Below are 14002 nucleotides of genomic sequence, written 5' to 3'. Positions count from 1 at the left end.
TATGTTTTGGAGTCTGTTTGAGGAAATGTCATCTTAAATCAGACCAGTAAAATTATGAGTGTAGGGAATCTTTTGGATGCGATGGTGAGGAAAATGAGGAGAAGGCAGTGAAATTTATGATGGCGTAATATTGGTCTCTACGAATTTGCACAAAATTGTTCTTCAGTTTTGGAGACAGGAAGGTACAGCAGCAGCAGATCTTCTACTTTATGTGCAGGTTTAGCAAGGGGAGCAAATTTGCAAGCCAACTGTAACTTGCAAATATCATGGCAAATTGAACCCTTGTACACCTTATTAAGAAGGCATGAGGACAACGATTCACGGAGTATTTTAGTAATGTCATTGGTTTGCAACTGAAAGATCAACTGAGTGTTGAATTGTTCGATATATAAGTTTTGTTTTGAATGCCTTTAATTCTCCTGCTTCTGAATGATTGTTTATATTCGAGTTTTCCTTTGTTATTACTGTTTTGGAAGACGCTGCTCAACTGTGAACAACTTCAAGAAAAGAACAGACAGATTTTTGGGGTGGATTTTTAGTTGGTTGATTGGTCTGGGTGGTGGTGGGGGTCTCCTTTTTATATATGCCTACAGAACTGTGTCCTGTAGGTATATTCAACTACTGATACCCTGTCCTGTAGATTAAAGTAGAGTAACGTAGCTTTTGTCTGCCATGCAGATTACTGTCATTTGATGAAGTACCTAAGCTGCTTGGCAAGATAAAACAGTTCATGGGGAAGTCTGAGCTCTTGACTGTGTCTGGTTCCTGAGTGATTTCATTTAAATTTAATAATTTAGTTTGAGTATCCCTGCTTTGTAGTGCAATCTTTCCTACTGCTCTTCAGAACTGGTTAAAGCATATCTGACATTTCTAGTAATAGAGAAATTGGCTTATTTAGTAGCTACAGAGGTCACAGTCAGGGCTGCTTTTGTCAGGCAGTGACTTTATAGATTCTTTTTCCCAGTGTATGGTAGCTCAGTTTCTGGAGGGTATTTCAGACTCCGTTTTATGAGATTATTTTTAGCACTGCTGCTCTTCTTTCTAAGAATAATTGAAGACAGTGGTAAATATACTGTTGAATTCTGATGTACAGTGGATCATTTTTCCTGAGGACTGTGACTATTTTTAGCCATAAAAACAAACAAACAACCAACCTCCAAAATTTAAAGTTGTTAAGCATATTGAATGCTGTGACAAAAAAGTACTTGTCATTTGTGAGAAACATTCTTGATATGAAGGCAGCTGTCTCTCAATTTCCCTGTCCCACAAAACAGGTTGTACCTTTACATGCTTGTAAAAAACATGCTTCTAGAAAATGCAGCCACTCTTTGGTATTTTATTATGTAGGAGGGGTAAAGGAAAGAAATGGATTAGGAAAACGTAACCATTTTTTTTGCAGCCTCATAAATGCCAGAGCTCACTGGTGGGTGCCAAAATATTTAGCTTTAGCTTGGCTAAGCATCGTAGGCTTCTGCTGTCGAAAGACGTGTTTGTGTAAATCATTAATACTTTTCTAGGATGGATGTTCAAAGATGTCAGTCTTACTAAATCCTTATCAATACACTCCGTATTGTATACAGCAGATTAACAAAATCTGCCTTTCTCCTCTGAAAAGGTACTTAGAATAGCATTCTTCATGCTTCAGGATAGAAAAAATATTTTCATTGGCTTGTAGCCCATTGGTTTTGAAAGTTCAGTGGTTTGGTTTGTTGTTTGTTTTTTTTTATAAAAGGCCTTTCTGGAGTTTCTTTTTGGTCCTTCAGTGTTTAAAAGAAGAATAAAGAGAAAAAATTAGTGGTAAAATTAATAGTAATGGAGGAGAAACAGAGGCATCCTTTTATTCTGCTCTCAACATTGTGTTGTATCAGCATTTCTCTCGATATCATTTGCTTAGCAAGCCAGTGAATAATCTCTGCTTCAGAGGAGCCATTGTGTTCTACTGTAATAAATGGAAGACAGCAAGATATAAATCTGTTTTGTTTTCCATATTCCAAAGAGATTTAGTTGACAACTGAATGCAATGTCCCTCTTTGAACCATTGTTTAGTTACAGCGTGTGTTTAGTTTTGCAACTGTTTCTCTGATCCTGTGGTCTGGAGGGACTGCAGAAGAGGAACGGTAGTGTACTGGGGGATTTTTGGGGATGGGAGGGTGGCATTGGAAGGGGTGCAGTGCTGTTTTTGATAGAAAGGTAGCCCTTTCCCATGAAGAACAGAGGCCAGGCTATCAGATAGGAGATACCCGTTTAGATACTCCCAAACTTGAACTACTGCACCTGCCTTTATTTGTGAGAAAGGGCCAGCTTCTTCCATCCAGCTTTCTCCATGCAAGCCTTTGAACTTCTTTTATGTACCTGATTAACCAGAACCTAAAGCTGGAATCCTTTAGCTGAAATTGCTTAATGTATTTCCCATATTTTCATTGCTGTTGCAGGTGTATTAGTTGGCAGTGAAGCGGAAGGCTCTCTAAAGTGCAGGACATAACAGGAAAATTATATTTTTGGGGCTGTAGAGCTACTGTTAAAGTCTGATTTATGATGTTAATTGTACCTAGTGACCCAGGGAACTGAAATATAGGCAGACAGCCACATTAATAGTCTGGATGAAGAAAATGGCACCTGTTCCAAAGAAATAATAACGTTTGATCAGTGCTAACCAAGGCTGGTTCACTGTGTTTAAGACTTCTGAATGTCATTAGGAGCCATACATATTCCTACAGAAAACATGCCTTTTATATATTTTGGGTAGATTGGGATAGAATATTTTTCCCTGTGTAAGTCCCTTTTGAGTTTGGTTTGTTTTAAAAATACTCTAAAACGGTCTAAAGAAATATTTGCTGAACTTGGCAGCTGCTGTGCAGAAGGCTTGCCTTTTTTTGTAGGGCCTTAGGAATTGTTTTAAAAGGCCAAATGAAAGTAATACTCTGATGCCCAGTGTGCAGATGCACAGCTCTGTTGCTGTAAATTATAACAGCAAGTCCTGCTGTTACCTAATGAAATTTCGCATGGAAATTCTTACAAAACTGCAACGCTGTATTTGCTTTACTTCTAGCACGTCTTATTTTTAACATCAATGAACATCATTCCTTGACGGGTTTGGTTTCCTGAAGTCCGGTTGCATGGGGTTTGTTTTGTTTTATTTTTAAAATTTACTAGTGAAACCGTGCTTTTGTTCCAGAGGGAGAAACTTAAAGGGCATTTGCTCCTCGGGAATCCTTTAAGAAGAAAAAAAAAAAATTTTGTCGAGGTGGTTTTTTTTTTTTTTTTTTGGTATTCAGTGATTATGAAAACCTTGACTTAAAATATGTATAGATATGGGTATCGTGGACGAGACTGTCGAGCCAATGTTTACCTCCTTCCTACCGGAGAAATTGTATATTTCATAGCATCGGTGGTGGTACTATTTAACTATGAGGAGAGAACTCAGCGGCATTACTTGGGTCATACAGACTGCGTTAAATGGTTAGTATATAACCTTTGCATGTAAGTATGTGTGTATTACTGCAGAAATATATTATTTTTTGTACTCTCCTGCTATATGTGTAAGCTAATTAATGTCATCATAATTGTAGCTGTTTCCTGTTTGATTTCACTTTAGTAAACACTGCACAAATGAATGGTGCTAGAGCAGTCCATGCTGGCTTAAATGTAAAACAAGGGGATATGCAGACAATTGAAGAGTGCCGGGTTGAAGAAAGGATCTTTACATAAATTATTCCAGATAGTTATCTCAGAAATTACAAATTGTCGTTAACCTAACTCTAAATCAGTTGTTTACAGAAAGTATGGCAAAGGTGTAACCTTAAAAGAGAACTAGAAAACCAAGTAGAAAAATGAGCAATCGTTTTCTCATTTTTGTAAAAGATGCCCCATCCAAGTATTAAGAGAGTCTGGGAAATCAGAAAGATGTTTGCAAAAAGAATTAGAGAGGCAGGGAAATTGAAGCCAGTGTCACTGTGGGTGCAAAGGCAGGTACTAAAGTTGCTGTTAGTCTGAAGAATAGTGCACAAAATGTAATGGTGAACATAAGCTCCCTACTGTACTGTACCTGACTGGAGAAAATTTGATATCTGAAGCTCTTTTCTTCTGGCTGTGTTTTGATAAATGTAATTGCTTCCTGTGGGAGAAATGCTGCCAGTCTTGTGTTCTTCACTTTCATTCAGAAAACAGGACTGAATTGTAAATTTTTTTTGTGTCCATCATTCTGACCTCTTCAGGCTCGCCCCTGCTTCCTCTTTCTTGTTTCAAAGGCTTTCTTCATCTTTGTGATTTTACAGAGAAAGCAAATAAGAAGGTAGGTCAAAAAATCCCTAGGACTGAGAGAGTGTATATTCTAAAATCTGTTTTTTCACATCAATTCCAAAGCAAAATGTGATAAGCAAGAGCAGATTTTTGCTTACACTGGTAGTGCACCATACTTCTTTAGTAAACTTAAATCAATAACTCATTTCATATGGCAGTAATCCCTGACTCCTGGGTACACAGGCAAACCCTCAGCCAACTTTTCTGCCTTTTTTCCCCCCAGATTCATGATACCTGTAAGTTGAGGCATAAAATACACTATAGTGTTTATAAATATGACACATAACAATGTGCAGGAGGTCCATTAAGAGACAATATAGATTTTGTTACAGTGGGCTCCTGATGTAGTGCAAACCTTAGATGGATCAGAGCACACGTGGAGGTGGCTCTTCTGGCACTCCTAGTTGTGTGCCAGCAAACATTGCAAGAGCCTGATCAACCCATCAATACAGCGTGTAATGACATAGTCTGACAAAAAACATTCAAGCTGTCTTGTTAAAAGTGGGATTTAGGATCATAAGTGTCTTCATGGGCTTCTGTTGAGAAACAAAGAAACAAAAATTTACAAAAAACCTCTCAGTTTTGAAGACCTATGACAGCAAAAGCAAGTCATATTTCTGTCTGTCTTAGTCTTGCAGTTCATCCAGACAAAATTAGAATTGCAACAGGACAGTTAGCTGGAGTGGATAAAGATGGAAGGGTAAGTAATAGAGCTGTTGAGCAGTAGTATCTTGTTTTGAAAATCAGGAAAAAGTGGTTTGAGTTTTTTTTTAATCATTACCTTCTGTTTGCAGTTTATTTTGTATACTGTGTTTACTGAGATACTTTGACATTTCTCAGGTAACAACCTGTACCTCTAGCAAAAGACAGTAACAATGAAGCACTCAACCATATAGCAAAAAGAGCAGAAGCTCATAAAGTCCATTATCTATGACATAGGAAATGCAATTTTAATTCTGCAAGAAAATGTGAAGCTTATAATTGATTCATAAGACCACATCATTTCTGTCACATTACTTTCAATAAGTCTTCTCCCAGAGGAGAACAAGTCCCGAGTTCTGTGGGTCAGTATACTCCTAAGCATTCATGAAAGAGGAAACCAACTTTGAGAATTCGTGGAAGGTGTGCCAAGCTATCCTATAAACTCGCTCATTTGAGATAAGGTGCATTTAAGTGCTCTTATCTCTGACTCTTGGCATACTCTGTCAGAATTTAATTGGATTATTTTCATGAAGTTAGAGGAAAAAACAGACAGATGCTACAACGTATAGAAGCATATTAAATATAACTTTTTTTCAGATGTTCAACTTAATTTCTTAGATTTTGTAAGAAATTCATGTGAGACTTTTTGTATATGTGATGTTATGATTTCCACTGAGCATTTTTTGACTCTTGTTAGAGCTGATTGCTTTTCCATCAGCACAATGATTTATTGTCACTTTCTATGGTGAATACTGTCCTTAAGCCAACTTTATTCCCACTTCATTTGTGATTGTTTCACATTTCTGAGGCTAAGCTGGTTTGGGATAGTAGTTCTATGAAATATAACCATGGACATTTTCATTGAGTGGTTGGTGATGGTTAGGGAACTTGGTGCACTAGGGTTTGTTTCATTTATTTTCTTTTTTTCCTATTTTCTATATAAAAGCAAAGGTTTGATCATTATTTTCAGTTGTTGCATAATATTGCTAGGTCTGGGGTCTGAAATGCAAGATGACTCTTCTGTTATTTGTTCAATTAACTTAAATTGGTTGAAGTATGTTCACAACTACCAAATGCCACGATAGTTACGGCAGCGCTGCCTTGTTTATAGCCCAGACACAGGGAGCAACATTGTCTTGACTCTCCCCTTTTGACTTCAAAGATAGCATCCAGCAGCATCATTAGCTCAGGTCATCCTGCATTTTGGTCTGCAGTTTGTAATTCAGGTGGCATTTGATTAACAAAACCTGACCCTGGCATCTGATGCTTTCACTGTTGATGACGCTGTTTGTCCCCTTGCTTTTTCACGCAGCCTCTGCAGCCCCATGTTAGAGTATGGGACTCGGTGAGCCTGGTGACACTGCAGGTTATCGGCCTTGGGACTTTCGAGCGTGGAGTGGGCTGTTTGGATTTTTCAAAAGCGGTAAGATGGGTGCAGTGACTCGCTGTGTTAAATAATTTATGCAGTCCTTGTAAATGGGAAGGAAATCTCTGGAGATTTTGCGTGTGGTTGTCTAGCTGAACTCTTTTGGTATTTGAAAGTGTGTCAGTAAAGTTTATGTATACTTGATAAAACTAGCTGACAGCAAACGAGCTGGAAAAACAGGAAATGGCATATGTAAAATTGTGGTAACAAACTAGCATAGTAAATAAATAGCAGGCAAGAAACACCTGAACCAGAAATTGAATTCTGTACTGGGTTTAGTGGTTTGGTTCTGTTTCTGAGGGACTTGGTTCTTTTTTGTTTTGATGTTAAAAACAACTTTGGTAGTGAGGTTTGTGAAGACAAATTTTAGTCAATTGTGATAGGAGGGTTAACTCTTCTGCTTACACAGCTGGAGTAGGTTTTTGTCCACCAACAGGAAATTTAGAAAAGAACCCTTATGTTATCTTGTACTGTTTTTTCTCCAAGGAATAGCTTGTTCACTTTTTGCCTCTACTTTTACATAGAAAAAAAAATAGAGGTCTTTCTTACTGGGCCCACAGAATTTATCAGAAAAATCAGTAGCACATGGAGATGCACTACTTGGCATTGAGAAAGTTCTCATTTCAAAATTGCCAATGAGTTGGGTTTTTTTGTAAAATATGTGCATATTTTAATCTTTAAGCTGCCATTGTATTTTCACCAAAACACTGAGACGTATCAGACCTGAAAACCTGGGCTGGATTCTTTCATTCCAGCAAGAAGAATTAATGTATGTAAAAAATAAAAAATGCAGAAGTGTCTTACAGTATTTTGCTAATAGAGTAAGAGACTGACAGGACAGCTGAGGTGGGAAGGGTTGTCTGCAGATCACCTCATCCACTGTCCTGCTCACAGCAGGTTCAGTCAGAGCAGACTGCTCAGGGCTGTGGTCCAGCTGAGTTCTGGGTATCTCCAAGAATGGACACTCAACAGTGCCTCTGGGTGACCTGTTGAAAAGAAATTCTCATGCTCTCTTGCTGCAGTTTCACTTCACATTGAAGTGTTGCTAGGTTAGTTATAGTAGGTTTTGTGTTTCCGTGAATAAGACTTTTATTTTTTTAGACAGAGGGTAGCATAAATAAAATAGAATATGAAAGGAGTACTGTCATTCCTGTCACTCTAACAAACCAATAAAATTTATAAACTTTGATAAGGGGTTTTCTCAAGGTGAATGAGAATGTATTCCATCACTTCAAAAACAAAACAAACAAAAAAACCTCAAGGAATTGTTGAGGATTAGATTCTAGTTTTTTATTAGTTCTCTTTTGCAGCTGAAACTAATTTTGATACCTTGTTACAGTCTCCTGTGGTTCCTCACTGTATTGACACAGTTCACGTGCAGTATCTAGAACTGTGTTTTTACCACATAATTCATTAACCCCCACAAAAACTGTGTGTATCTCCATTGCTGTCTTCAGGGTTCTTTCCAGTTGATAATTCACATAATATATTTGCGTGCTAATACTCATAATAGTGTTTGGGAATAATAATTTCAGCCACCTCTATTTTCATGATTTGTTAGAGAACACAGTTGAACTGCAAGAATCAACTTTAAAATAATCAAAGTCTCCAAATCTTTCTACAAATGTCTTTGAAAACAACTGGTTTGTGCAAGTATGTGTTGCTGGGAATAAGTATATTTTGTTCTTAGGTTCTCTGTCTGTTCTTTTAATTATATGTAGCCATATTTACCATTTTGTTGTAATATTTAATACTGTAGGTGCTGCTTTTCCTGCTCTGTAAGCATTGTTTTATTCAGAAAGTGTTACCTTTGCTGCAGTTTTACCAGCTACATGATGAAACTGCTTGTGCTTTACACACCATGAGAAGAAAACAAGATGTGCTTACAAAATTTGATAATGTAAAGTTGTGTGCATATGCTGGTGGCATTTAAGAAAAAAACACAAGTGGAGGTTGTGTGTCTGTCCTTTAAGACCTGAGAAAAAACAAAATATTTACAGATTAGATAAAGGAAGAAACCTTTTTGCTGCTAGCATGAAATTGCAAACAAGAACACAAAAAAATCAACCAAACAGTGACATAAAAGAAAAAAAAAAAGGAAGACTTGATAAGATACTTTAAAAGCTTTCCTAGAATATTATTTGAGCTTGTAATTATTTTAAAAGGACTTGGCTAATTTACATTTGTGATTTTTTAAAATGCTTCTGCCCTGCCCTGTTGCTAAATGGAGTATGATATTACTTTATCAACTTCTTTTTTTTTTTTTCTTTTTCCTTTAGGATTCTGGTACTCATTTGTGTGTAATTGATGACTCTAATGAGCATATGCTTACTGTGTGGGATTGGCAGAGGAAATCAAAAATAGCAGAAATAAAGGTAATTTTTTAACAAATTAATATTCTGAAATACAGGTGGTTTTATTCCCATAAATACAACAGTTTGTGAGACTCTTCTGATGTTAGTCAGAAACTGCAACTGTATAATAATGCTGGCTTGTGTAAGGGTACCAGAGAAATGGATTTTTAACTTGTGTAATGGAAGGGGTTTGCATATTGAAAGGTTTTTGATTTCATTTTGTTCATCCTTAAGAGCTAATTCAAATAAAACAATTATCTGATATTTTCTCAGTTTAAAAAAAGTAGATCCTGGGAATTTTAGGAAAGTGAAGTAATGATTCAGCCTGTAGTTGTTAAAAAAAATAAGATACTTTTAGACATTCCTTATTTCATTTTTTCTGAATCAAATTCTGTTCCTTGATTCTCAGCACATATGTGTCTTCTCATTTGAAGTCCTAAGTAGATTGCCATCTTGTCTGCTTTCCAGTTTCTTTTTTAACCTTTCTAAATTTCAGACCAATCAGGTGGGTTCCGAGGTGTTGTGCTCAGTGTTCATGTAAAGTTGATTTCACTGGGAACACTCAATCCTTGGTGTTATGCAGTATCAAGCAAGGAAATACTACACGAATGTGAACCAGAGTATTTTTAAATTTTTTTTACACATGCTCTACAGGCATATATGTCTATATCGTTACAAGCTTGCCATTTCAGATAACAAAATCAGGTTGGTTTGACACATTTTCTTTAGATTATGTTGACCAATATTAATTGTATTCCATTCTGTAAGTTTTAATTCTATGCCAATGTTTTCATGTCTTTGCTGATATTTTGGGTGAAACTATTTCACATGTGCCTTGTATTTCCCATTTACTGGTGTTCTGTTTTGACTAATTTTACTCTCCAAGGGAGCGCCTTGGTGTTTCAAAATTAATTAAAACGGATTCACCTAGAGCAGGTTGCACAGGATTCTGTCCAGATGGGTTTTCAGTATCTCCAGAGAAGGAGACTCAACAACCTCTCTGGGCAACCTGTTTCAAAATCTGGTAGAAACAAATGCATTGATGCATTTAGTTTAGTGGTTTGTAATCATCGCCTCCAGGAGATTTGTCTTCAAAGACAGTTAAGTTGAATATCCATTAGAAGTTAAGTAAATGACCAGTCAGTTTGTTATGTTTGTAAAATCTGTTGGTAAAGGATGAAATACTCTATGATGTTAGTAATTCAGTAACAGTATATGCAACCAGTAAAAATACAAAGGTGGGACCCTATGTTTCAGAGTTTTGAATTATGCAGGTTTCTCTTCTTTTTCATGAGGAAGAAAGGAGAAAAAGAAAGAACCCTAATGAGTTTTTATAGCATTTCAAAAAGAGAATGATGGATATATTCCTACTATGTTATCGTTGTCTTACTTGCTCTGTTGCAGCTTTGTTATCCAGAATAGCAAACCAGTCTGTGTAAAAATTAAGTAGGGTTTTCAATCCAAAAATCTTGCCTTTTATATATTATTCATTTTCCTTGGCAGGAAGTCTTAGCTATTCCAGAGAGCAGAAGCTTCTGTGATTTGAAAGGGAATGTAAAAACCTGCCTTGTATACTGAAGTTTAATAAAGGTGTTTACATGTGTTTCTAGTAGTTAATGTCCAATCTGAATAAATATTTTTCTGTTATTATTTCAGACTACAAATGAAGTTGTTCTTGCTATAGAATTCCATCCAACTGATGCAAATACCATAATAACATGTGGAAAGTCTCATATATTTTTCTGGACCTGGAGTGGCAATTCATTATCAAGGAAGCAAGGAATATTTGGGGTAATAATGTCTTGATACCACAACAGTTTTGAATCAGTGGAAATCATGTTTTCTATATGTTTGCTTTGTTGTTACCATGTACTGTTTGAGCAGAGAGGTAAACAAACAAAGAAGACTTAATTCTGCTAACATGTATGCAGGGTGTAAGTGTGTGGGTACAATATACAAATTATGTAACAACTACAAGAAATTATCCCTCTGTCTTGCTTATTTTGTTTCAGAAATATGAAAAACCCAAATTTGTTCAGTGTTTGGCTTTCTTGGGAAATGGTGATGTGCTCACTGGAGACTCAGGTGGCATAATACTTATATGGAGCAAAACTACTGTAGAAGCTACTCCAGGAAAAGGACCTAAAGGTAGGATACATGTGTTAATCACAGATTTTAGGTAGTCTGTAGAAAAAAAGGAATAGGGAAACAGGCCTGACTAAGAGCATTCACTTCCTGTAAATGACAGGTGGTATTAACTCCTGCAAGTCTTATGAATTTGCTGATTTAAGAGCAGTCTAGAGTTTCTCAATAATTAATGAGACTGTGCTTCAAATAAATGAAAACTATTTTATCTAAACATTTTGCATTAAAAAATGTGGTTAATCAGCTTTCCTTTCATCCTGTGATTTGAAAAAGGCTGTGGGATCAGTTTGAGGATTCTGGAGGCTACCTTTGCCCCTAAAGGTTTATGTTGTACCATGCTTAGTCTCAGAGGAATACCGTTAAGTGGTGAAGCTGACATTAATAGGACTTGGATGTGAAGAAAAATTACACTGCTTAGTTGTACCAGTTACATGAATAACAGTTTCTGGTTTAGCAGACACTCAAGTCTTACTAGTAAAATATGCTTTAAAAAAAAACCAACAACACATTTTATTTGAAATTTTAGGGCAAAGCTTTTGTGAAAAAGAAAGGGAAATGATTTGTTACCAAACATATGCAGACCTGGCACAGTTGAGCCCTAAGGTAACTCATAAATTCAGTGATAATTTATTTTACTTGGCACCTATTTCAAACACTCTGGTTTAAATTGGTGTGCCAGGAAAACGTTCAAGTAAAAAGTAAATTTTTAACGGTAAGTCTGTTTTTGTAGGTTTTTTTCTTTTTTTTGTAGGTTTTTGTCTTTTAAGCTAACTGCAGTGGAAAAGTAATTTAACAAGTTATCTGATGTTTAATTTTTAATTTCTTGGGCAAAAATAATTTTTTTCCAGTATAATCTTAAAAGTTGTCAAATAGAACATTTATTTACAAAGGCTAACTAACTATTGGATTTTTTTGTTGCTTTATCACATTAGATTGGTCACAAGGACTTGATCTCATACTCTTTTTCACAGTGTGAGAGCACACTGATTTGAGCCACAGGCAGAATCAGCAAAGTTAAGCTCATGTTTAGTTGGGTAATGTTTTAGACTCTTCTGTGATTGCTATTTAAAAATATGCAGCACCAGAGTCTTGTTTGGTTTGGTTTTTTAAATACACTTTCAAATTAGGATGCAAAGGGCTTGTTTTGCTACCCTTGTTGTTTAATTTTCTCATCTCTCATTCTTCCATGTGTTTTCCTTAGCATAAACTGCTGTCTTGATAGTTGCCAAATACTGCTTGTGCTGTTCTTAAGTGTGGCAACATCCAGCAGTAGATACTAGGTTCGTGTATCCCAGAAACTTTGCTATAAGTAATTTGCTTTTTATTCCCAAAAGACTGTAGACAACAAGTCTTTGAGTTTCTTTATTAAAATAATTTTACTTCTTTTATAATAATGACTTGCTAGAGATTTTTTGATTCTAAAACACAGTTTCTCGTGCATCTGAAAAAACTATGTTCCCTTGGATAGCAGAGAAATGAAAGCATTTTGCAAATTGCTGTTCTTACCTTCACAGTTTGTAGGACAATCAATGTCAAAAAAGTTTCTCTTCAGAAATGCAGGCCCTTTGTTTTATCTTTTTATCCTGTAAGAAAACACTACCACCTTGTGTTTGCAATACTAATGCAATACTAAGAGCCTGACAATCCAAATGTAATTATTTATTGCACACTTATTTGATTCTTCTGCCAAAAGGCAAAGCTTCTTGTAAGCCCCAGGTGACAAAGTTATTATTTTCTTTTTGTGCATGTAGGAGTATATCAGATAAGCAGACAAATCAAAGCGCACGATGGCAGTGTGTTCACACTTTGTCAAATGAGGAATGGGATGCTGCTAACTGGAGGTGGGAAAGACCGAAAGATCATCCTGTGGGATCATGATTTGAATCCTGAAAGGGAAATTGAGGTAAGAAGGCGAGAGTGACAAGGAATTTGCCTTGGCTAGCAAGACAGCCTTCCCCACACCCTGGAGGGTGACAGAATACCTTCTGGTTGCTGTTTTTTAAGTGGATGACAATGTTTTATTATAGAGGGGCTTAAATTTATAGGGGCTTCAGTTCTTCCGTGCCTAAGTTGAACAGAAACTTTAAGGGTTTTCTTTCCTCCAAAACCTTCCTTAGGTTTTTTTATTCATCCTATTTGAGGGGATGTTTGAGGATATTCCTTAGTATCGCCTGTGTTTTTGTTAAGTTACCTGTCTGGAGAAAGACAATGTTTACCAGCATTTGAGGGTCTTAATAGAACGTTTGATGTAAGGTAAATAGATGGTAGGATGCATATTGGTATTCTGTAATAATTAATGATTAATAAGCTATGATGAGGAACTTACTTTGAATTTAACCTAAAATAGGTGTTTAGTGAATACATATTTTCTTTGTGATTTACCTATATGGCAGCACTAGGTCAAAGGGGTTGAACTGGAAAAAATTGCATATTTTGGATTTTGAAATACTTTTTGTTTTTCCCTGATTTTGAAATAATGCATTCTTCTTAAACAGTTCTTCAGCCAATGGTTTACTCCTCTTACCTAATGTCCATTTATAGCAGCATTTTTTTTTCTTAACACTTATGTAAGTTTGATCTAGAGTTTGTTACTGCCTTGAATCTAATATTGACTAATCTAATATTGAATCTAATGTTTAGAAAACATGGATGAAAGAAAGCATTGACTATCATATACAATTCTTAGGCTTAAGTAACATACTCTATTCACATCAATCTCTTTGTTTTCTTTTTGTTAATAATGTTACGTTAAAGCTACTTTTTATTTTACCAGAATCCTGACAGATTGATTTTTCTATCTTGTGTGGCTAATATTAGTGTATTTTCTAAGATAAATCATTTAAAAAACCAAACAATTGCACACTGTAAAATAAAAAAATGTATTAGAATTCAAGCCTGCAATAAACAAAGTCATTAAAATTCAGAGTCATTGCTGACATAAGGCACATGAACATTTACTTAAGGCTAATCAGGAAGCATTAAGAAAACCAGGAAGCATTTACTGTGTGCTACAAGATTTTTCTTGTTTTTCAAAATGTGTTTTGGAAAGTAAATAGTAACTGTGTATTATTCCTTT

At 35.9% G+C, this 14002-nt stretch overlaps 1 protein-coding gene across 7 annotated transcripts in view; it reads left to right on the top strand.

Moving 5' to 3' along the window:
* Positions 1-14002, top strand: part of EML4 (EMAP like 4) — a 153644-nt gene that overhangs the window by 118000 nt on the left and 21642 nt on the right. For all 7 annotated transcript variants that reach the window (XM_051783131.1, XM_051783127.1, XM_051783126.1 and 4 more), the window contains 7 exons: positions 3310-3459; positions 4930-4999; positions 6314-6424; positions 8707-8802; positions 10438-10572; positions 10794-10929; positions 12678-12829. In XM_051783131.1, the coding sequence (XP_051639091.1) occupies positions 3310-3459; positions 4930-4999; positions 6314-6424; positions 8707-8802; positions 10438-10572; positions 10794-10929; positions 12678-12829 (850 nt within the window). The remainder of the gene's footprint in view (positions 1-3309; positions 3460-4929; positions 5000-6313; positions 6425-8706; positions 8803-10437; positions 10573-10793; positions 10930-12677; positions 12830-14002) is intronic.

This window comes from Manacus candei, unplaced genomic scaffold (genome assembly GCF_025592945.1).
Source record: "Manacus candei isolate 608988 ecotype Guabito, Panama unplaced genomic scaffold, ASM2559294v1 h1tg000017l, whole genome shotgun sequence".
NCBI lineage: Eukaryota > Metazoa > Chordata > Aves > Passeriformes > Pipridae > Manacus > Manacus candei.
The sequence above is the reverse complement of the archived record's forward strand: the minus strand, read 5'-3'. Positions and strand labels throughout refer to the sequence as shown.